This window comes from Bolinopsis microptera, chromosome 3 (assembly GCF_026151205.1).
Source record: "Bolinopsis microptera isolate Bmic1 chromosome 3, MBARI_Bmic_1.0, whole genome shotgun sequence".
Lineage (NCBI taxonomy): Eukaryota > Metazoa > Ctenophora > Tentaculata > Lobata > Bolinopsidae > Bolinopsis > Bolinopsis microptera.
In genome coordinates this window covers 4,456,561-4,479,784 of record NC_087074.1, presented here as the reverse complement: position 1 = coordinate 4,479,784, position 23,224 = coordinate 4,456,561, and the positions used below count along the sequence as shown (strand labels likewise).

At 36.6% G+C, this 23,224-nt stretch overlaps 4 protein-coding genes across 5 annotated transcripts in view; 3 read left to right on the top strand and 1 right to left on the bottom strand.

Moving 5' to 3' along the window:
- Window positions 1-23,224, bottom strand: part of LOC134812866 (uncharacterized) — a 912,489-nt gene that overhangs the window by 720,477 nt on the left and 168,788 nt on the right. The window lies entirely within an intron of this gene.
- Window positions 6,064-9,122, top strand: LOC134812193 (abscission/NoCut checkpoint regulator-like). The gene is made up of 8 exons (XM_063819435.1): window positions 6,064-6,166; window positions 6,319-6,490; window positions 6,721-6,807; window positions 6,955-7,100; window positions 7,225-7,369; window positions 7,662-7,820; window positions 8,095-8,224; window positions 8,344-9,122. Exons 1-8 carry the CDS (start codon window positions 6,113-6,115, stop codon window positions 8,432-8,434), a joined length of 984 nt encoding a protein of 327 aa, XP_063675505.1. The 5' UTR covers window positions 6,064-6,112; the 3' UTR covers window positions 8,435-9,122.
- LOC134812938 (uncharacterized) lies at window positions 9,235-11,124 on the top strand. The gene is made up of 4 exons (XM_063820558.1): window positions 9,235-9,311; window positions 9,449-9,583; window positions 9,708-9,863; window positions 10,184-11,124. The coding sequence occupies exons 1-4, from the start codon at window positions 9,269-9,271 to the stop codon at window positions 10,717-10,719; spliced, it is 870 nt and encodes a 289-aa protein (XP_063676628.1). The 5' UTR covers window positions 9,235-9,268; the 3' UTR covers window positions 10,720-11,124.
- LOC134812878 (uncharacterized) lies at window positions 12,925-23,167 on the top strand. Of its 2 annotated transcripts, XR_010159971.1 has the most exons (6): window positions 12,925-13,019; window positions 13,410-13,522; window positions 13,816-13,892; window positions 20,986-21,748; window positions 22,071-22,347; window positions 22,569-23,167. XR_010159971.1 is itself a non-coding variant. In XM_063820481.1 (5 exons), exons 1-5 carry the CDS (start codon window positions 12,938-12,940, stop codon window positions 22,122-22,124), a joined length of 1,089 nt encoding a protein of 362 aa, XP_063676551.1. In that variant the 5' UTR covers window positions 12,925-12,937; the 3' UTR covers window positions 22,125-22,352. The 2 variants fall into 2 exon arrangements, 1 of the variants encoding a protein (XP_063676551.1); XM_063820481.1 differs by lacking the exon at window positions 22,569-23,167 and having other exon boundaries at window positions 22,071-22,352.

Genomic DNA, 23,224 nt, shown 5'->3' with positions numbered 1-23,224 from the left:
CAATCTTCATAACTTTCTTAGTTTTATTGTTGTTTTACACCGTACTTCATAACTGTATTGATAAAATCTATCGATTCTAACGACTCGTTCATATATCATAATTCCTCTTAAACTTTTAAAGGTATTATTCATTAGTTCATTAAACCTGTCAGACGACATGTGAATTTCATTCTTGGAGAATCGGAGATGACCCTTGCATGAAATCGGCTGCGGACTGTAATGAATGCAGTACCAATATTTTGAAATTTGAATCACATATTTTACTCATCAGTTTACTCTTAGTCCTTCAGTTCACTTAACTGTTAACTTAGTTGAGCTTGGCACTTTGAGTTTAGGAACAATTAGTCAATTTTGTTTATCTAAACGATTGATTACATTAATTATCCATGATTTTTTCAAAATTCTTGCCGCGGTTTATTTAGTGATATTTTTTAGTAAATATAACACGTCATACTGTCATTACAGTCATACTGTCATTACATAGTTGTATAGATTTGCATTGCTCCGTTTTTCATTGCAGAGGAAAAATTTCTGCCATTTCAGGTCTCCACAAACTGTTCAATCCTCAGAAGAGCCAGCTTCAAAATTGCCTGAATCCAACCAAACTGCTCATATCACTCAAACCGTATATTCAAAAGACAGTCCTAAATCTGAGGCCAGGTATTAGATTAAATGATACAGCGAATCTGTTACTTGTTCTTTATTCTCATTATAATAGCGGCACTGCCAGTAATTGGTTATTCGTAGTGGCATAAACATTAGACGTCACATTTTTTGTCTTTTCCCTAATATTGCACAAGTACACTTGGGAGAGGCAAAGACACTTCATCTAGCCTATCCGGGAGCTGGCAAGCTCCCAGGATCCGGGCCCCTTCGATTCACTTCTCATCCCAATTACTATCAAAAGATATTGCTGATTAAAGATTGGCCTTCCAGCGACTATAACGAGCCCTCAGCCCCCTAACGTCTTAAATAAAAGTACCAAGGTGACGATCTAAGCAAGTTAGCACTTAGCCGTTTTTCTTTGCGAATTTAATGAGAATGAAAACTTTTTTAAAAACTCCATTTTTCCATGTTAAAATGCTCAATTTAGGGATAAATTATAAGACGTGCATGAATTCGAAATCGTTGCTCCTTTATCAAAATAATTGTGTTCAAGTTGCCACTTTTTGGGGACTCCTTAATTCCAAAAGATTGAAAGATACAGTATCCTCAGACCCCAAGTCTAAAAGATAATTGTTTGATGGGTGTAATAGGCTAGGTACAAAATATAATAAAGTTGAACTGATGACGTCACGACCATTGCATGATTTTGTCAAACTTTGAGAAGTTTATGTGTACGCATCTTCAATTGCGTTGAAACTTCAAGTTGTTGAGAGTTCAAAGCAACTAGAGCCTTGTACGTGCACCCGAAATTTACCCGAAGGTTACCAAGTTTGCTAATTTTATGGTTACGAAGTTTTAATCGTTTCCGATTTCTATAGATTTTGGGAGCTGTTATTTGACAAGCTCAATGGTTCAAACTTGAAACAGCCTTAGATCTCCCAACCAACTAAAAAAGCGATATCTAGAGTGAATTTTTAGGGGCCCGATTACAAAGTGCCGCTTTTGTAACATTTTTTGTGACGGATTACGGATACATAGTCATAGTACACTCAATAGCTTTCGATCTTTTATGCAATGCCAATATCATCATTTATCTTGTGCATTTTCCTCCGCTTTCATAAATACCTAACGGCTCTTGTAAGTACAATTCAAATAGCTGATCGAATCGTGCGTTATGTGAAATTGTGTTATTTTTTCAGGATCGTGGCAGATGCTCAGTCTTTGTCTGACGTACTGGTGGCCCCTTCTTTAAGCTATTCTGAGAATGAGGACGATTGCGAACGAGCCAGTATTATTTGTAAAACTTGTTCTGACTATAAAGCAAGGATGGATATCTATAGTATGACAGGGAATTTTATTGTACCCGTTCTTGAGGACATCACCAAGCCCATACCTGATGTGAATCGCACAAATAGATGGTTTAAGAGCCTAAAACAAAACATTAAGAAACATTTGCTTGAAAGTAAAATGCATAGTTTGGCAACAGATCACTTCACCCAAACTAGAGCCCGCAAACGAGCTTCTGAAAGCAATAACTTAAATGCTGCCGTCAATGTTGTAAGAACATGTTTTGTGTCCATCAAATTGGGTGATTCATTTGATAGCATAACTCCAAGACTTGCCAATGTTCATAAAGCAGGAGCGTTTATTGGGTCCAAAAATCACTCCTACAGCGTACCTCCTGAAGTTGTGGACATTACAGCTGATATTTTGAACTCTAAGATTACTGATTTTATGACTACCCCGTTAGAGCAAACAGGAAATCCACCCACTTTTTCAGTAATCGCTGATAAGGTCACATCTGGATCGAGATCCAGACAAATGGTTTCTCTTCGAACAATCAATTTATCGAAAAGCCTTGATGAAGACGAGCCTCTGTTTGTTAATCTGTACTTAGGTCATCCCGCTTGCACTGCTTATACTGGAGAAGCCTTAGCTAGAGATATAACCAGTTTACTGAAATCTTTTGGTATTCATAGCAGGCTGATAAAATTGTGCTTTTCCGGAACAGCTGTCGATGGACAATACATTGATCTACACGTATTGGAACACATCTTGAAACTTAACTTAATAGATCAAACTGAATGTCATCCAGCAGAAGTGTGGGACCCAGCTCATGTATTAGAGCGTGCAATTTTGGACGGTTTCAAGAAAGTACCACCATTGAAAAAACACGTCGATACGTTGCAGAAAGTTTTGAGTCACATCAAATTCGGTAAGTCATTTGAGACACTCATAAAGTCTGCGGAGGAACTTAATGAAAAGTTGATAAAACCGAAAATTTTTAAGAGTAAGAAGTTTGTTGTCGATTGTGAACGTGTGTACGTAGCGTTTTTCAATAATTACAAGGCAATTGTCAGTACATTGCAGAAACAATTACCTGATTCAGATGCTGAGTCTTATTTAAGACAAATCACGGACAATGGATTTATTCAGTCGCTGACATTTTTGGCTTGCACGTGTCGGCGTCTTTCTGCCATTTCGTCGAAATTCCAAGAGAACGATAGTATCATAAATGACATGTTTAACGAGATCTCAATGTTCAGAGATGAGTTACAAAATCTTGTAAACTGTCTTGAAAAGGAGACGGTACCAGATTCAAAAGCATTTAAACTATTTAGAGATGCTAAAAAAGACCTAGAATCAGGAGAGTTCATGGGTGTACCATCAGTTGGCCGAAACACTCTGTGGGCTCACTATAAGCCGCTTGTCCAGGAGAATATTTTTAAAAGATTCAAACTTTTTGTCTCAGCAATATTGACGGGTTTTTGCAAGCGAGTAGATTATATGACAAAAAACGACCACTTGCAGTCATATGCTGGGCTCATGAACACGCTGCTTTCACAGGTTTCCCCCCATACACATAGCTGTACGTACAATCCTGAAAACTTGGGTGCCAAGTTCGAATGCCCAGTCAAATCTGTGGTGTATACTGTTGAAAAACTGTGCGAAGTTACAAACAAGATTGTGACACAAATCAAGTCCTCCAACTTTCAACATATCCTCCGGGTGCTATTGATCAAACATTATAATGATTTTCCACAGAGAACACTTCATGGATTCTTAAAGATCCTGACTATCGCCACAAGTGAGGCCATTGCAGAGAGTCAGGGATCTTTGATAGATGCATTACACTTACGTTATAAGAATACAGATAGGGATGACAGAAGAGTGCAAAAAGAGCTCCAGATTAGGCTGATGGCCCCATCACCATGTTCTGCTGAGGGTGAAAAGCTTGTTCAACAGGTTGCTACGAGAATGGCAAGAAACCACTCTTTTCTAAAAACCACCCATGGGGGGATGGGGGCGGCTATAGAAAACTTCTGCAAATCCCAATATAGACTACCATTCCAGTTTTGATAATAGCATTATCAATCATGTAATGTTGTGAACGGTCATCAATGCAATTGTAATAACTTTATGTCAGGAGTTCAAAGAAAATTATATAGTATTATGAGTTGATGTAATACGTCTAAACATGCATAATGCATAAGCATTCTTTGTTGCGTTTCCTATCTTATTTAAATAGTAAATACTAATAGTCATTATTATATTTTTGGAAAATTTAAATTCCTTGTAACTTGTTTCTTGAATATTTGGTCTCATACTTGCTTCCTTCTCCAAATTCCCTTAACCCTGTATTAGTTTATAGCTTGAAAGCAGAAAGTGATGGTAGTAGATGAGAAAACATTTTTGCCAAAATTATAAACTCTTGATAGTTGATACTTCATGCTGTCTCCTATTTCGTGCTTTAGTTAAGCCAAGTGTTTAGGGATTCTAGAATCCAGACAATTTATCCCAATAAAAATTTAAAATCAGAAAATAGTATGCTAAAATCGTTCTCCATTGTCAGATTCGTTCCAGGAGGCCAAATCTAGTTTAAATTTCCAAAATTTTTGGGGGCTTCGCCCCCAAAAGTAACCTAGGATTATCTATTAAAAAGCATTCCGGGCCCTAAAAAAGTAAAATTGAGAATCTGGAATCCGCCATGAAAAATCTTTGAACCGCGCGAATACAGAGACTTTTTATGCGAGCGAAGCGAGCGGGCCACAGAAAACGAAAAAATTGAGAATGTAGGAAATTAAAAATTTTTTGGATATGGGGAAAGGCCCCCTGCATTATATGACCTATTTTCAGAAGTATAGAACTTTAAACATCTCCTTTATTCGTTCCCATTTGTTATCATTGCCATTCTAATGTTGTTCTATACTTCTCTGTGTATAACTGTAAATAATATTACTTACGAAATTCCAAAGTGGGCATCTATGTAATTTTCAACATTAATTGTTACCTTCATGCCCACAGTTCACTGTTAAATCATATCCTATTTTACCACTCATTAATTTATTACTTATTTTGTTTTACAATTTACTTATTTTACATGCTATATCCTTATGTCCCTAGAAGGGTGTTCTGCTAACAGTTTTTGACTGACTTGAATGTCCTGCACAGCAGATTGAAGCCTCTTAAATTATTTTTTATTCTTATTGTATTGCTGTGTAAATTTGATTCTAATTCTAATTCTAATTCTACTCTGCTGCATTTTACAAGCAGAGGAGAGAAAAGACAATTTTGAGAAAAGACAGATGCGTCTTCCTTGGTACACCAACATCTCAAAGCTTCTCACCAAATACAACTTCCCCCACTCATTTTCCTCAAAATCTAAGCTCTCCACACAAATCAGTCATAATATGAGGGAAGAATTCGTGAATACCTGGAAATCTGCCAAGGCCTCCTCGCCCAAAACTAGAATTCTATAACCTAATTAAACATGTTTTTGAACCAGAGGCATATCTACGAATTATCAAAATACCTGATGTTCGAAAAAGTTTGACAAGGTTTCGTATCAGCTGCCACAACCTCTACATCGAAAGGGGCAGATACGAAACCCCCCTTGTACCAAGAGAAGAACACTGGTGCACTTACTGCTTTTTCAGCCAAGGGCTCAAGCCTATTGAGGACGAAAGTCACGTATTAATTGACTGTTTGCTTTACTCCTCAGTTAGGGAAAAATTCAACTTCCATCCCCAAAACATCACTGACCTAGCCGGTCTGCTCTCCAACAAAACTCTAGATCCTGCCACAGCAAGAGCAATCCATTCAATTCTCTCTGTGAACAAACAATATACAGCCTACTATAAGAGCCCAGATTTCCACTTAAATACTGGCAAGTGCATAATGCTATAGGACCTTAAAATAAAATTGAACCATACAAACTCGATTTATGTGTAGGGATAATTTGTCCAATTTTGCGTTTCTACTTTAAGAAGGGAGGGGTGCCAACAGGGGGCATTTTTCAGGGGGGGGGGGGGCACGGGTGCCTTCATGCAACGATACGCCACTGGTAGTCGTACATTGTATATTTTATATTTTATAGAAACTTTTGAATCATAATCTAGATGACAGTGAGTTGATAATGTTCCCAGACTTTGATATAAATTGGAGTTTTATTTCACCAGAATGAATATAAGAAAAATCCGATAGCGTGTCTAAAAAAGAAGAAATCATGGATGGGCGATGTTTTGTTTGCTCAGGAAAATTTACTCTTTTTAACAGAGAGGTTTGTGGAGTTCAGTTGATATGTCTTCGAATTAAAAGATAAATCCTTCAAACTTTAAGATTCACTTTAAGCCATGTAAAAGTAGACTTCTCACTATGTGTTAGTTCATAACGATCTTTTGGTTCTTATTTATATGAATAAAATTTTTTCAGAACTGTTGTTCAATGTGTAAGCATTCAATTTGTGGCAAGTGTACTGTTGAATCAACTGTTGATGACACAAGTTCAGCCAAGGTTAAAGTTTGTCTTGAATGTAAAAGGGAAAGAGAGTCAAAAGTGGCACCTATAATATTGGATCCTCCTAAGTTTCTCCAGAAACTTGAGGGTAATTTATCTAAATAAAATATGACTTAAGAATTTTAATATCTACAGTTTATTGCATAAGTTTCTGTTTGGGCACTTTAAAGCATTAACATAGTGAATAGCTTTTTATTTGTATTACGAATGATTTGAATTGAGTGTAAGTATACATCCATGACAAAAAGCGCATTAACAACTCTATGAATCATTGTAGTGTGCAAGCATTGCTTGTCTGATATCACTATATTTTACCAGATCCACCTGGTCCAGCAAAAAAGAGACCACCATTAAAAAAACAGATTACAGATGCTGACATTCAGTTGAGATTGGATGCTTTGAAAAGTAAGTATACAGACAACATCTTTCTTGATGCCAATTGTTTTGCTTCAGTTTATGATGTTCCCATATGACCAAATCCATGAAAAGAAAATGTAATCGAAACAATATTTCTTGTTAGTATTGATATATTTTGACTAAAAAACTGTTTAGAAAGTGAACCAGGAAAGAAAGTCCTAGGCAAACGACCAACAGAATATGAACTTCAGTCCAAACTGAACAAAATGGTTGGACGTCCACCCCCAGTGCAGGAACCTGTCATACAACTCTATGTCAACATTAAACCCATATCTGACCAGGTAGGCTTAACATCTTATAATTTTAAAGACTTCCATGATGGATAATCCTCTGAACTGCGCAATCTACACTTTAAGCAATCAGTTAAACCAGAGCTGGTATAATTAAAATGTATCTTGCTTTAAGGTTGACGATTTGGTGACTCAAGTTGATGATGAATTCAAAATAGATTCCCAAATTGGTCCCTCTGGTAGTAGGACCATGTCCACTGGCGTTGAGGACCTAGAGGAACGAGCAAGAGCTCTCAAATACGGCACTTCTGAGTTGATAGGTAACATTTTAACTGTATAATGTGTGTACATTATTTTCTACTTATCTCAATATTCGATGTTGACATTACTATTTTGAGTACATTGTCTGTATAATGTATATTGTATATATACATACAATGTACTCAAATGTACTTAAATGTGCTCAATTTACTTAATGTACATGTATATCATAATAATATAGTATAATCCGTGTTGAAGTTTACCGTGAAATAGTTATCTTTTTGGACAGAATGGTCCCTGACAATTGATAAATGATATGAGGTGAGATTTTAATTGAGCCATATTTCTCAGCAATGCACACTTCAAGCAAAAAATCGAAAGATGGACTACAAGATGAACTACGAGACCTATCACATCTTACTGAAGAGGAGCAGGTTGAATATCTCATTAAAATGACGGAGGAGGAGGCAAAGATAGATTTTAGAGCCGGAGTTGAGTTTAAGTCACCCGGTAAGATGAACTCCTGAGCTTGTAAGAAGTTACATTTCTTAGCTTCAAGCTGTGCTGGTGATTCTTAGAAACTGAACTTCTGCTTCCAATCAATAACATCAGTTATCTACAATGAATATTGAATAATGATGATGTGATAATAACCAACTAATCGTCATGCTCTCAAGACCTACACATCTGAATAGTTACTTTCTATTGCTTATTAGTTGACCTGCACCTTTATTATACATATAACTTTATGTAATTTTGGCAAGTTTCCAATGTTAATTCCCAGAAGAGGAAGAGAAGAAGTTACCCGGAGAGGAGGTGGAGGAGGAGTTACCCTGGTGCTGTGTGTGCAATGAGGATGCTGAGGTGCGCTGTTCTGAGTGCGACAATGATCTGTACTGCAAACGATGCTTCAAGTGAGTTGGTTACCCCTTAAATCCAGCAACTGGTCAATTGATCACAGTGCTGGCTTATTAATTGTATAACATTTTATCACTGAAACCAATGCATGAACGTTACCATTACATTTCTACAGGGAGGGGCACGATGAGTTTGATTTAGAAGACCACAAGCCTGCGATATTCAAGAAGACAGAGAAGCACAAGAAGTACAACATGGAGCTATAAGGTGTCACAGTTCTAGAAACATGGTGTTTTACTAGCAGAGACATTAACAGAGACAATGTACATGAGTAGAGCATGTCACGTGATTAGAATATCAGTTTTTGTGCTGAACTTGTGAGTTTGATACATTTTGTTTATTCACCAGTATCCAAGATTATCGATGGAATAATTAGTTTTAGATTGTTAGGTTGAGTAATAATTGATTGATTATTTTGTAAATTTACCCAGAAAACTAGAGAAGCTCTCGTGTTTATTGACTATCTGTTTTAAAGAATGAATTGGAGCATTCTGTCGGCCTATTTTACACTATCTTACTATATTTGATTTGTGAGATACAATTTCATTTTATGAGCAATTGAGTGTCAGGTAAACCGTTTTAATGATTATAATGCTGGTTAGATTGTTAGTATATAATCAAAATAAATTCTTCATTTCATCGAATTGCCAATGTTCAGAGCTTGTTGAAGGCACTTGCTCAATGCTCTCTCATCCTCATAGTATGATAGGGTGCTGTGAACGTTATAATCATGTTATTGTTATAATGTTAGATATTCATACATTTGACGTATTTAGATTTCATACTACTCAAATGTACATTATAAATATTCATTGATAATTGTTCAACGCTTACATTCGGATGGATTTCACCTTTTTCTCAAAGTCCCTGTAAAATTTTTCTTTTCTAGTTTTATAAAGTCCTTGCTTTTAAACTAGCTATTGAATTACGCTGTTTTCAATTAATTGATTGATTCAATTAATTTGTTGACCTCACTAAACCAAAATATCACAGTCTAAAACATCTCCACTTGATTAGGAAGTAGTAATTGGTCAGACATCATGTCAGAGAAGGATTATCGAGCGACGTATTTAACAAGTTTAGGTGAGTCATGGTTAAGGTGAGTCATGTTAAACATATCATTAGTCTAAACCAGGCTGTAGTTTTAGGTTTGGCTCATGTTATAACTTGCTTCACTGTTTCTGTCTTACATTATATTATGACAACATTTTAAACCTAAGGAATTCAATCTCGGAAGACGGAAATCCTGGACATCCACGCGGACGAGATTGACTTGGATAAAATAAAGCACTATTTGTTAGTTACACCCTCAAATAAACTCAACAACAGAGCCCAGATATGGCAGTTTCTCCTTCGTAAGTGTTTAAACATTGCTGGGGCCGGGGGGGGGGGGGGGGGGAGGGTCTGCATGACTCAGTATTTCCATGGTAAACTCGATAACCTACCCTCAATATCCAGTGTTACCTTGTTTAATTGTAGGCATCACACCACGATACAAGACAGTGCGTCTCCACACACAGGAGCAGTTAGACGAGCAGTGGTCGGTGATAGAGAACGCTGCGCGGCTCATTCTCTCTGTCTCATCTGATCACGACACTACTCACTACTTGTACGCTCTACACCTCATACATACTGGTGAGAGTAGTACATTAGTACATAGTGTATAGTATATTAGTGCATTAGTACATTAGTACATTACTACATAGTACATTAGTACATTAGTACATAGTACATATGATAACTTACTGTGGTTTACTGTACTGTACGAGTCTACAGTGTAGTAGTTAATGTGTTCTGTGCTGTGGTACAAGTCATTCTGTCACGTGACTACTCAGCCATGAGTTTTTATCACGTGAAATTTAACGCCGACTGTTAGCTTTTATTCCCGTTTTGAATTTAACTTCGTCCCTTAGCACTTTAGCAGTTTTCAGATTAAGCATGCTGTACCTTTTCAGGGCAACTGTCGTTGATGAACGACAAACACGACATAACTTGTGGAAACCAAGTTCTCGACAAATGTAGCGTCCTTCTCGTCAAGAACATTATACTCCTCTTAGAATCGCTAAAACTCAAAGAACAATACTTCATCATCCACGAAATCCTCCTTCTTTTTTCCTCTATCAACAAGTATGATGTTGTAGTCGAGAAAATTGTTTCCAAAATATCACAAACTGATTCCTCGCTCGCCAAAAAGTTTCACAGCACCGAAGTAAAACGTGTTTTATGTAACTCAGTTCGGACTTGTTTTGTAAAAGCGCTGCCTTCGTGCTGTTTTGGGCGGTTAATGGACACTTTAATAGCCAAACGAGATGCTTCCTGTCTTGTCAGTGTCGGGGTAGAGATTGTGATGAAGAATGCAGTTATAAATCGTAATTCCGCTCCTGCTGATCTGGCTGAGGAGATCAAGTCGACTATTTTAGTTACTCAGCCCCATCAATCTTGTAGAAGGACTTTTGACAAAACCGTTCCAAATAGTAAGGCCGAAAATTAATCGTTTTAAACAATTACTGAGCAAAATTTCTCCCAGGTCCTACTACGATTTCCAATCTTGTCTTAGGAACTTTGTTTATAAATCGTATAATTGACGGTATTTTTAAAATTTGATGTTTTTTATTTAATTTATCAATGATTTTGGACTGAGACTTGTTACCAAATTTGAGTTAAATGATTGAAGAATTTGGGATTTTAAGTCTTTATTCAATTTAGTGCTTTTAATAATTTTATATATTCTGACAAAAATATCACGAATGTGTAAATTTTTTATGTTGATTTTAAATTTGATGCATCCTACCCTCGTCAATACTCCTCACTCAATACTCCTCACTCAATATATCAATCAGAAAATGCTTAAAATCATTCTGGACAAAGCTTGTGAAAGGAAATGAGCTATTTTTTCTTTACTATTCACAAAATATCATGATATAGATCTATAATCTAAATTCGTTATTTTCATTAGGAATGGAATGTGTTGCTCAATCTATGGATGTAAAGGAAGAAGACGAAGAGGAAGAGGAAGAAAATGTGTTCCAAACAGCAGAGTTGGTGCCTTGTCTTGATATAAAGGAGGATATTAAAATGGAAAGGATTGACAAGGATGAACCTTGTGATCTGCTATTATCTGACCAGAGAGATGACATTGAGCTGGAAACGTCTGTTCAATCCACGGGAACTGATTCACCTAGAAATAGCTCAGGCGATGAAGAAGACTCAATAACTAAAGGCACTGTCAAACGTTTATATCCAATCCGAAATAAGATAAATTATTCACGTGAATGCACCAGGTGTGATTTCAAATCAAAGTCCATCTACCGATTAAGAAATCACTACAAAACACAACACAGTTCACAGTTGTACCCCTGTTCGGAGTGTTGCAAGATTTTCCACTACAAAGGTAATCTGAAAGACCACAAACGGTTTTACCATTCAGATGGAAGTGAGGTATTTTCTTGTTCTCAGTGTGACTTCACGTCTAATAGTTTTGCAGTGTTAAGCAAGCACAAACAGCACAAGCACTATCACACAGAAACTCTGTCATGTGAAGAATGTGACTTCACAACCCGATATAAGAAGTCAATGACGAACCATCAGATGAGTAAACATTCTGAAGTGAGTCGGTTCGTTTGTAAGGTTTGCAAAAAGACATATTCCTTTAAAAATTGTTTAGTTCGACACCAACGGACCCACACAGGAGAGCGTCCATTTTCATGTGACCTCTGTGAGTACAGTGCTATGACATCCACGGTATTAAGCACACATGTTCGAAGAAATCACACTGACGCAAGACCTTTTCAATGCAGGAACTGCAAGCTAAAGTTTGTGGATAAGAATTCTCTTACAGAACATCTCGTTGTACATATGCGGGAGTGCATTGTTTGCTCATTCAAAACTACAAGTAAAACAGAGATAAACAAGCACAATAAGATTTGTCATAGAAAGGAATATCACTGCACTTTTTGTTTGTTCAAAACATGTGAGCATGGCGATCTTGTTTGCCATCTGAAAGATAAACATGATATTGTTCTTAGTAAAGAAGCCTCTGATGCGTTGAAACCCCACCAGTGTGTTCAGTGTCAGAGAAGGTTCACTCAGCAGGGTGGGTTGAAACATCACATGAAGTTCTGTAAAAGTGACGGTACTTCCTCAGCAAATAACTAGAACTGTAATTTAAATTTAGTTTTTGCAACGTCTTTGTTCAGGACATATTATAAATGTGCAATATTCTGAGAGTATAAGTTGATTATGGCAGTGTGATTGTTAGTATGTATAAACAGTGTGTACCAGGTTTATATTTTTTATGCGCAATATCAGATCGTGGGTATATTTTTATATAGTTTAAATTGTTTTTTTCTGATGCATTATTTAAAAAGATTAATTTTACCGAAGCATGACCTAAATTATGTACTAAACTGTTTTAACTTATTTTACAAATTACAATATAAAAGAGGGGTGAAATAATAATTTATGTATCTTAAAGATTTGATTTTATGCATGAGCTGATTTTAGATGTTTGATATTCTTTTAATTATTTTGATCCTGGGATTAATTGTGTGCTCTATAATCATGATATCAATTATTTATTGACAATTAAAGGTATTGTTTAATATTGTTTTATGTATTATACGAATAGATCCTCTTAATTCATTTATATCGGATGGATTTTTCCATGAAAAATTGCTCATTATTAAAATATAGATCCTATAGATAAAGTCATGGCGTTGGGTATCTCGATTTTTCTGCCCCTACAACACTTCAAAGACTTACCTATAGAGACCCTCTGTATTATGTTTACAGGTAACTTCAATATTGACTTATTATTTTTATTTTACTTTTTTCAATGTTGCCATCCTATATTTCTGTTCAGTAAACTATTGTCTGTCGACTTTCGTTGTATGTTGACGGTTTTTCTTCACCAATCTACTTAATATAAGGGTCGTTCACATATTACCCTCCCCCCCCCCCATTCCCCTCGGCTGATTACGTAATATGTAAACTTCACATATTACCCCCTCCCCCCCCCCCCATCCCCTCGGCTGATTACGTAATATGTAAACTTCACATATTACCCCCTCCCCCCCCCCCCCCCCCCCCATCCCCTCGGCTAATTACTTAATATGTGAACGACCCCTTATTCATCACATGACCCTGCGATAAAGTAATAATCTGTAACACACTCTTTCCCAGCTCTAGCAATCCTGACGACAATAATCTACTTCTTCTTGAACGATCAAAAGGAAAAGATAACGAAACCAGACAGAATCTTTAGCAAGAGGCAGAAGGATGTAGATCTCGTTACGGTACTGTACCCAGTTATTTCTTTGTTAGTTTTCTGAAAGTTAATATTCAAAGTTCACAAAACGAACGATACTGAAATACTATTATAATCATAAATCATGCCCCCCCCCCCGCATGAGCACATGGAATGTCAGGAATGTCATTGACTTAAAATGTGCATCACCATTCACCATTGAAATCTATCGAACACGTAATCATCTTTAAAGTAAACAAATATGCTTCACCTCCCCACCAGAGTCCACCCCTATAATTCATAACATATTTTTCGTAAGATACATCCAAGTAATAATTGCAGTTTGAAGAAATTGAAACAATTGATACGCTGTTGGGGGCAAAGCCTGCTGAAGAGGTAACGCCGGAAGAGGAAAATATGTGAGTATAAAGTAAACTCAATTCTAACTTTGAAAGTTTTCAAACTTTTTGTTCATGAAAATAACAAACATCACAATTTTATAGCAGCAAATGCTTATTTTGTACGATTATATTATGTTCAGTGTTCGTCGATAACTTCAGTAAATGTTTCTTATTAAATGTTAATGCTTTCTCTTTATCAAAAGTTTGTTTAGGCTTTATGCCCTCATTTTAAAATTTTAAAATTTTAATTCTTAACAATATTATACTTAGAGGTCGGAAAATGTTTATAATTTGCTACAATTATCAGTTTTTTAATTTAATGTTCGCCTTTTTGAAATGCTAGTTTGTTTCGGCTTTTACATTTTTCATTTAGAAGTCAATTTTTAACATCTTATGATGGACAATGATTTGTTATGATTTTATATAGGGGGTCGTTCACATATTACGTAATCAGCTGAGGGGGGGGGGGGGGGTTCCGAATTATAACGCTAGTGTAATTTTGACACAATCTTACTATATATATAAAGCGAGACGATATATATATATATTTCATGGCTGGACTTCTACACAATAAAAGAAAGCGGTTGTGATTAGATCGTCGAAAGTCTTTGCATCATTTATTTACATCAATTCTGAGAAATTATATCATTAAAGTAACTACAACAAATACGAATCATATACAATTGAGAATAAATACAAACTAAAAGCAGTGGGAAAATCTGATGAACTGAAATTTAAAAAAGAAACTGAAAGCCGTTAAAAATGTACTCTTATCTTATCTCTTATCTAAATACTATATATATATATGGAAAGACATTGTAATCAGACCATTCGATAAAGGAGTAGGATTCTTCCTTCTTAGTGAAGAAGATTATATTCAACGAATAGGTGTACATTTAAATGATAGATCTGTATATAGTATTGTAAATAATGTAGATGATTTAGTTGTAGAATTGATTGATAAAATTTCGAATTGGACAATTGAGTTTAAAGATGAATTAGGTATGTCCAAGAAGGTCAAGGAGTGGGTTATTCCATGTACTGAGCTTAACCAGCCTGGAAACATGTACCTGAATCCCAAGGCACACAAACCACCTTTGTATCCTGGGAGGATGATTACCATCGGCTGTGGTTCATACATTGAAAACCTTTCTGCCTTGACTGCGTATGAATTGAAGAAGGCTACTTTGAATTATAGAATTATTGACACCCCTCACTTTCTGAGGAAGATTGATAGCCTGAACGAGTCTAGCATATTGTTGGGAAAGGAGGTTATACATGTTGCCATCGATATATTATCTAACATGTTTACCAACATTCCTAGGGATATGGGGATCCAACAATGCACTAAACACCTGAATAAAAGGAGTAGTGGTGATCAATTGTTTAGTACAGAATGCATTATTAGTGCACTAGAAATTACTCTTGATTACAACATTGCTTCATTTAACGGTATAACATACCGCCAGGAGCGTGGAGCAGCGATGGGTCCTAAGAACTCATGTGAGTATGCTGATTGTGCTATGGATAAGATTGATATTTTAGTTAACGAAGGAGATCTAGAATATGGCCCGCCTCATAGACCAGCATTCTGGGGTAGATTACGTGATGACATTTATATGGCTTGGCCCGGTACTGCTGAGAAATTATTACAATTCATGGAATGGCTCAATAGTATCCACCCAAACCTTTTGTTTACTTACGACTACTCTAGGGACGGCGTTGAGTTTCTAGACACCTATGTCTATGCTGTTGGTGATGTTGTCCACACCAAACTCTACTCTAAACCTAGTGACACCCACTGCTACCTTATCCCCACGTCATGCCATAGGAACCATGTTGTAAAAAACATACCTTTTGGAGTGGCGAGGCGGGTGAGACAGAACAACAGTGAAGACACTAACTTCTTGGAGCAGAGAGAGGTCTATACACGTTACCTTCTAGCCCGAGGTTATCATTCCAGTATTATAGAAGATGCCTTTAACAAATTTAGTGATATAGCTAATAGGAAAAACTTGTATACCCTTAAAGACAAGGATGAGTCGACTGCCTGTTTAATACCCATGGTGATGGATCAAAATCCAGCACTTCCCAACATGGGAGGCATTATCCATAAGTATAAGCACCTTCTCAACCTTGATCCGGCCCTGAAGAAGCTGGTACGTGCGGACAGTGTATTCGTGAGTCATCGAAAGAATCAAACTATCGGTGGCATGCTTGTACACAATAAGTACCGTGCCAGTGGAACTTTAAACTGTGATAATGAGAGAGAAACAACTGCAAGCCAGATCCAGGAACCAGACTCCGAAAGTCTAAGGGCGGTTCCCGGGGCTGTCGACCCAGGGTGCCATGCTTGTGGTAAATGTTATGTTTGTAAGCAAAATTTCCTGTTAGTAAGGGGAAAAGTGGCATTCCGTTGGATTCGAATGTTCACAAGGATTTCTCAACGGAATATGGTAGTTAGGACCCCTACGAACATAATTAGACTTGTTGCCAATTTTGTATCTCAACGGAAACACCACTTTTACCACTTTTTACCACCTTTGTACCACCTTTCTGGTTTGCCAAATATCTTTAGTTGTGAACATCATAGAAGGCTGCAATATAACCTAGAATGTTTATCTTATCAAGGAGTAAAACTTTTGTATCAAAAGTTTTTACATCGGACAATCAGCTAATTGGATAATTACCAATTAGTTAATCACCAAAAAAAAGTGAAAATTTTTTATTGGCTTAAAATGATTGAAATCGTTTGAAACACGGAGAAATGTAGTTTTTAGAAAAACTTCAAAAATTTTTCACTTAAAATTTTTTTTCGAGACTTGAAAAAAAAGTTTGAAAATTTGAAAATATTTTTTCCGCCAAAAGTGATCGAATTGCATGAAACGTGGATAAAAATGCTTTGCAGAAAAACTTCGAAGATTTTTAGATTGGGGAATACTAAAATCATCAATATTTGAAGTTGGAGTTCAGTAAATCTCGACATATTTTAGTAATTAGGAATAGTTTAGCGGAAAGGGCTGGACCTGAAAAAGGTTAACCACACAATATTAGAGTTTCATAACTAATTACAATACAGCTTTATCAAATTCCACATAAAGAAACAGCACAAAAGGACCATTTAAGATCGAACCGATTTTACCTGCTGTACTATCATTTTATTGATTTCAATGATCAAAACCTCTGTCAATCTTGCCAATCTATACCGGGTATCTGAATGTACCGGACCTCTTATTTACCTCTATAATTAGACCCAGTTGTGCAAGAAATGCGATTTCTCACAGGGGTTTCTTTAAACTGTGCACTTTTTGTCACTCTCGCAACTCGCAAGAGGCCTGGTATTATAGGAGGGGGGGGGGTATAGGAAGCGAGTGTAAATATACCTTCCATCATCCATTGTGGCTTTTTTGTATTGTGAATGCGCATGCCGCTTCGTTTGCTATGCCATATACCTCGAATAACCCCCATATGTCATTGCCAGGGTCGGGATAGAGCTGGAGATAGCATTGAAAAGTTGCTAGAAATAGCTAGATTTAGAGTAAACTGGTGGTAGCTGGGTGGTGCTAGCATGGATGTAGCAGAACGTAGCTACACGGGGTTTCATTGGAGTTGGTTATTTTAATGGCCAAAGAGTGCCGGAACTAAAGTTACTTAAGATTGCAGTTTAGGGGCAGTGTAAACCACGGTGTAGTCAGGGACACAGAGCTACAGTGCAGGAGTACTGCAATAGAACAGTGCAAGTGATACAGTCTGCAACAGTAAAACTCCGAAGAAGGAGATAAGATTGTGGCTGCAGAGGAGGAGAGTAGCTGGAACCTGATTGTGTTTGTGTTGAAAGAAGAGGAGGAAGAAGAGTTTCCTGCTCTGGTAACTGTATTTTGGGAAGAGGTGGGGTGAGAACTTATTTTCAAGCGACAAGGGTGGGCTGGAAGCAACCAGATACAGCTATCCGACCTATTAAGATCACCGTCCTGAGCTTAACAGCATTTCATCAGAATCTTATGAAAACAGAGAGACTGACCCACCCTTTTTAGATCCAACGAAACCTTTTATATGAATCGACTTTTCTGCATGAATTACTTCATGGTATCTTCTTATCAAGGCTACAGACCTTGCCGTACCGGATTTATTGATCAAAGTGAGTCTCTTTAGCCCTCTTCTTCTTTAGAGCTTTAGGTTAGTGATCAAACTCTTCGCTACTCGCTCTTCACTGGATCTATCAGGACAGATTCACATCTTTTAAGGTCTCAACCAGCCTTAGTTTTCCTGTTTTCATCATGTAGTACGTTCTGCTACCTCCATTTTAGCACCACCCAGCTTCCATCAGTTCACTCTAAGTCTAGCTTCGTCGGCGTTTTACTGTTGCAGACTGTATCACTTGCACTGTTCTATTGCAGTACTCCTGCACTGTAGCTCTGTGTCCCTGACTACACCGTGGTTTACACTGCCCCTAAACTGCAATCTTAAGTAACTTTAGTTCCGGCACTCTTTGGCCATTAAAATAACCAACTCCAATGAAACCCCGTGTAGCTACGTTCTGCTACATCCATGCTAGCACCACCCAGCTACCACCAGTTTACTCTAAATCTAGCTATTTCTAGCAACTTTTCAATGCTATCTCCAGCTCTATCCCGACCCTGGCAATGACATATGGGGGTTATTCGAGGTATATGGCATAGCAAACGAAGCGGCATGCGCATTCACAATACAAAAAAGCCACAATGGATGATGGAAGGTATATTTACACTCGCTTCCTATACCCCCCCTATAATACCAGGCCTCTTGCGAGTTGCGAGAGTGATAAAAAGTGCACAGTTTAAAGAAACCCCTGTGAGAAATCGCATTTCTTGCACAACTGGGTCTAATTATAGAGGTAAATAAGAGGTCCGGTACATTCAGATACCCGGTATAGATTGGCAAAATTGACAGAGGTTTTGATCATTGAAATCAATAAAATGATAGTACAGCAGGTAAAATCGGTTCGATCTTAAATGGTCCTTTTGTGCTGTTTCTTTATGTGGAATTTGATAAAGCTGTATTGTAATTAGTTACGAAACTCTAATATTGTGTGGTTAACCTTTTTCAGGTCCAGCCCTTTCCGCTAAGCTATTCCTAATTACTAAAATATGTCGAGATTTACTGTACTCCAACTTCAAATATTGATGATTTTAGTATTCCTCAATCTAAAAATCTTCGAAATTTTTCTGCAAGGCATTTTTATCCACGTTTCATGCAATTCGATCACTTTTGGCGGAAAAAAATATTTTCAAATTTTCAAACTTTTTTTTTTGAAGTCTCGAAAAAAAATTTTAAGTGAAAAATTTTTGAAGTTTTTCTAAAAACTACATTTCTCCGTGTTTCAAACGATTTCGATCATTTTGAGCCAATAAAAAATTTTCACTTTTTTTGGTGATTAACTAATTGGTAATTATCCAATTAGCTGATTGTCCAATGTAAAAATTTTTGATACAAAAGTTTTACTCCTTGATAAGATAAACATTCTAGGTTAATTTGCAGCCTTCTACGACGTTCACAACTAAAGATATTTGGCAAACCAGAAAAGTGGTACAAAGGTGGTAAAAAGTGGTAAAAGTGGTGTTTCTGTTGAGATACAAAATTGGCAACAAGTCTAATTATGTTCGTAGGGGTCCTAACTACCATATTCCGTTGAGAAATCCTTGTGAACATTCAAATCCAACGGAACCCTTAAATCGACCACTTTTCCCCTTACTATGTCCCCCTGTTCCAATTTTAGTAGTCACCATTCTAAACAAGTTTTCCCTATAACTAAATATATATCTTGTCAGAGTTATAACCTCATTTATTTAATGGAGTGTAAGACTTGTAAACAGTCGTATGTCGGTTATACTACCTCAAATCTCCCTAAGAGATTCTCTAACCATAAGAGTCACATAAAGAAAGGTATAAGAAGTTGTAAATTAGTTAACCATTTTTTAGATATTGATCATGATTTAGATTTTAGTACCATAGCCTGCTATAATTCCTCACTTAGTAAGCACCTTTCTGTCATTATAGTAGACACTTTAGTATTTGAGCCTAATATTAGTAAAGCAGACAAAGAAAAGGCTATGGAAGCTAGAGAGGGGTTCTACCAGACCCAATTGAAAACCCTTGAACGGTTTGGGGTATGAACACCCTTGATAGTAACCATCTACTTTTTAAATCTGCCGGAGCTTAGTTTTAGTTTTAGTATATTTTGTAGATTTTATTTAGTTATACCATTATTCCAGAGACGTGCATATTACATTTTTTACTTAAGTATAAATTTTACAGGTTTTTGTTGTGATTTTAAGTGATTTTCCGAGAATCAGTTATCAGTATTTAGATAAGAGATAAGATAAGAGTACATTTTTAACGGCTTTCAGTTTCTTTTTTAAATTTCAGTTCATCAGATTTTCCCACTGCTTTTAGTTTGTATTTATTCTCAATTGTATATGATTCGTATTTGTTGTAGTTACTTTAATGATATAATTTCTCAGAGTTGATGTAAATAAACGATGCAAAGACTTTCGAAGATCTAATCACAACCGCTTTCTTTTATTGTGTAGAAGTCCAGCCATGAAATATATATATATTTATTTATCCGTGCCATTTTACTGACACCACGGCATCAACTTTAACGCGAATTTCTGCAAAAATCGTAAAAGATATACAACTGAAACTTTTTTGACTGGGTCAAATGCTTCAATGGCCTCCAAATCAGCATGAAAAAATAAAAAATTGGCCAAGAAATAGGAGTTTTAGAGCCCAAAATTTGGTACCCCAAGTGGTGTCAAAAACACGAATTAAATAGGTAATAATTGTTTTAGTCTCTTGAGTCTTGACACCACTTTAGGGTTAGACGGGTTCCTGCTAGTAGCTATAATGTGTAAAACTTATTACGGAGGGGGGGGGGGGGTAAAAATGTTCCAAAAAATGATTACGTAATATGTGAACGACCCCTAGTTAAGTTTGTGTAATTTGATAGTTCATTAAAAGTCTTACTCATCTACAATATGCCTAATAGTTCATTGAAAAATTGTCATTAATATGTCTGACTGTAAATATTAATAACACATAAGCGGATTCGATCAACTAACACTCCTACCAGATTATCGAGTCTAGTCTACATAGAGCAACTAGTACAAGATCCCAGCTGCACAAGTCGTCACATATTTCTACAGCGCTGCATCCTGCTACCCTCCCAAATAGCTGTCATTGAGCGCTTTACGCGGGATCAAGCCAAGAGCATGCTGTGGCACTCGCTGCGCACTGGACGCGTAACCTCCAGCAACTTTGGTGCTGCTATATCTTTAGCAAGACGTAACGTTGAACCCAGCAAATCGTTTCTTAATTATTTGCTCAAGACTAAAGATATATCACATCTTCCTGCGATAATGTACGGAGTTGACAATGAGTCTGTTGCTATAAAGGAGTATGAACAACAATTTGGACTGAAAGTTTTTAAATGTGGTATTTTTCTGGACACCTGTGGATTTATAGGTGGATCTCCAGATGGACTAGTTGGAAGCGATGGAATAATCGAGATTAAGTGCCCTTTTAAGATGAGAGATGCCGCAGATGTAACGGAATTGGATCAGTTGGGATACTTGAAAAAGAATGAGCAGAATAAATTTGAGCTTAGCACGTCGCACAAATATTATCACCAACTTCAGGGGAACTTGTATCTAACGAACAGAAAGTTTTGTGATTTTGTAGTTTGGACTCCACGAGTCATGCTTTGTATCCGGATATCACAAGATACTATCTGGCAAGATAACATAGGAATGCTGCAACTTTACTACTTGGAAAAGCTCGTCCCGAAAATTCAAGAGTTTTACATGAACGATGAAAAATTGCCAGATAGACATTTTGTAAGTTTAGGTCTAGATTTAATTTTGAATGTTTGTACACAGTAAGGTCGACATTTTAAAAGCACATTCATTGATGTCTGACATTGCAAAAGATGCCTTAAGTCTGGTCGACTTTAACTTTTGGGTTCAAATTGCAACATTACGACATTACTACTGTGCATCGTTTTATTCAGTATGAATTGTCGCTGATACTTTTATTTTGATGTATTTTGTGTCTCTTGCTAATCAGCCAAGATGAGATAAAGCAGTTAAGAGCATGATTAATCTTATTTGAAATAACTGACTAATGACTATCACTCGATTAACGATAGGATCGTTTCAGGATTCAACGTCGTCAGCTGGAACAGATATATTCGTTAATGGAGAGAAACGATGATCTGTCAACTAGCCTTGAAGCGCTACAAGACCAATTAAAACTGTATCAGTAGAATCGGTGTAATTAATATCATGAACCCCAATTCGGTCGCACTTAAGAGAAGACCTGGAACGCGTAAACGTGGAGCGCGATGACGTGAACTGTTGGTAGCAAGTAGATATATGCAACTTATTATGTCACGTGACTATAAAATTACTTGGCTAAATGCGCGCGATCGTATTTTGTATTTTATACGGCTCTTACTAATTCGCTCGCCCAAAAATTTCACGTGACTTTGGTTTTTATGGTTTTGCAGCCGTACAAAACGGTTTTACATAAACCCTTATGTCATGGGGGATGATTCGGAATCAGCGTCCAAAAATACACCGATTCCAATCACTTTCATGCCCAACGGGCCTTTTCACAAGAATTTTCTTAAAATTTGGGCGAGCGATTTAGTAGGAGCGATTTTATACCGCATTGCAAATGTACTGATAATATGATGTATGATATCATCCCAATATCATAATCAAAAAGTGTCATAAATTTCTTTAAATTTGTTTAAATTAGTAATTTGACGATTGTGACGCCCGCATAACTTCATCATCAGCGTTTGTCATTGCTAGTATTAAGTGTATCATGTTAGCGAGATCAGAGAGCTGGAAAAGTTTTGATGATATGAATTTATCAGATATTTAAAATTATTTGATGGATATTTATATAATATTTATGGCACATCACTGTATATACCATCTGAGTTGATTGATTTTCCTTAATTTAATTGAATAGCTTACTTTACACACTTTTGTCTCAATTTTGTGATTCAACAATCTCTTCCTTTATTAGATGAATCCGTCCTTGTTAATATTACATCAAGCCTGAGCATTATCTTTGTTATTTATTCTGAACCAAACTAGTTTACACTTGAACTTTTGAACAAAAATCGTTGAAAAATATGTTCTTTTATTGTGTACTTTGTATTATCCAGTTATTTCTATCAAAGTTTTTTCTTCAACTTTCTGACTGTATAATTTTCTGTCTGTATATAATATATGATCGTATTATGGATCGATCTCATTCAATAAAGTGATTCAAACTGCGTCTTTTACTTTGATGTAATA

Excerpts from the sequence above, each read along its gene's own strand:
- LOC134812938 (XM_063820558.1), top strand. The coding sequence starts at position 9,269 with ATGTCAGAGAAGGATTATCGAGCGACGTATTTAACAAGTTTAG. Across the intron at positions 9,312-9,448 it reads GACGTATTTAACAAGTTTAG|GAATTCAATCTCGGAAGACG; the intron begins GTGAGTCATGGT and ends TTTAAACCTAAG. Across the intron at positions 9,584-9,707 it reads GATATGGCAGTTTCTCCTTC|GCATCACACCACGATACAAG; the intron begins GTAAGTGTTTAA and ends GTTTAATTGTAG.
- LOC134812878 (XM_063820481.1), top strand. The coding sequence starts at position 12,938 with ATGGCGTTGGGTATCTCGATTTTTCTGCCCCTACAACACTTCAAAGAC. Across the intron at positions 13,020-13,409 it reads CCTCTGTATTATGTTTACAG|CTCTAGCAATCCTGACGACA; the intron begins GTAACTTCAATA and ends ACTCTTTCCCAG. Across the intron at positions 13,523-13,815 it reads AGGATGTAGATCTCGTTACG|TTTGAAGAAATTGAAACAAT; the intron begins GTACTGTACCCA and ends TAATAATTGCAG.
- LOC134812193 (XM_063819435.1), top strand. The coding sequence starts at position 6,113 with ATGGATGGGCGATGTTTTGTTTGCTCAGGAAAATTTACTCTTTTTAAC. Across the intron at positions 6,808-6,954 it reads GAGATTGGATGCTTTGAAAA|AAAGTGAACCAGGAAAGAAA; the intron begins GTAAGTATACAG and ends AAAACTGTTTAG. Across the intron at positions 7,821-8,094 it reads AGTTGAGTTTAAGTCACCCG|AAGAGGAAGAGAAGAAGTTA; the intron begins GTAAGATGAACT and ends GTTAATTCCCAG.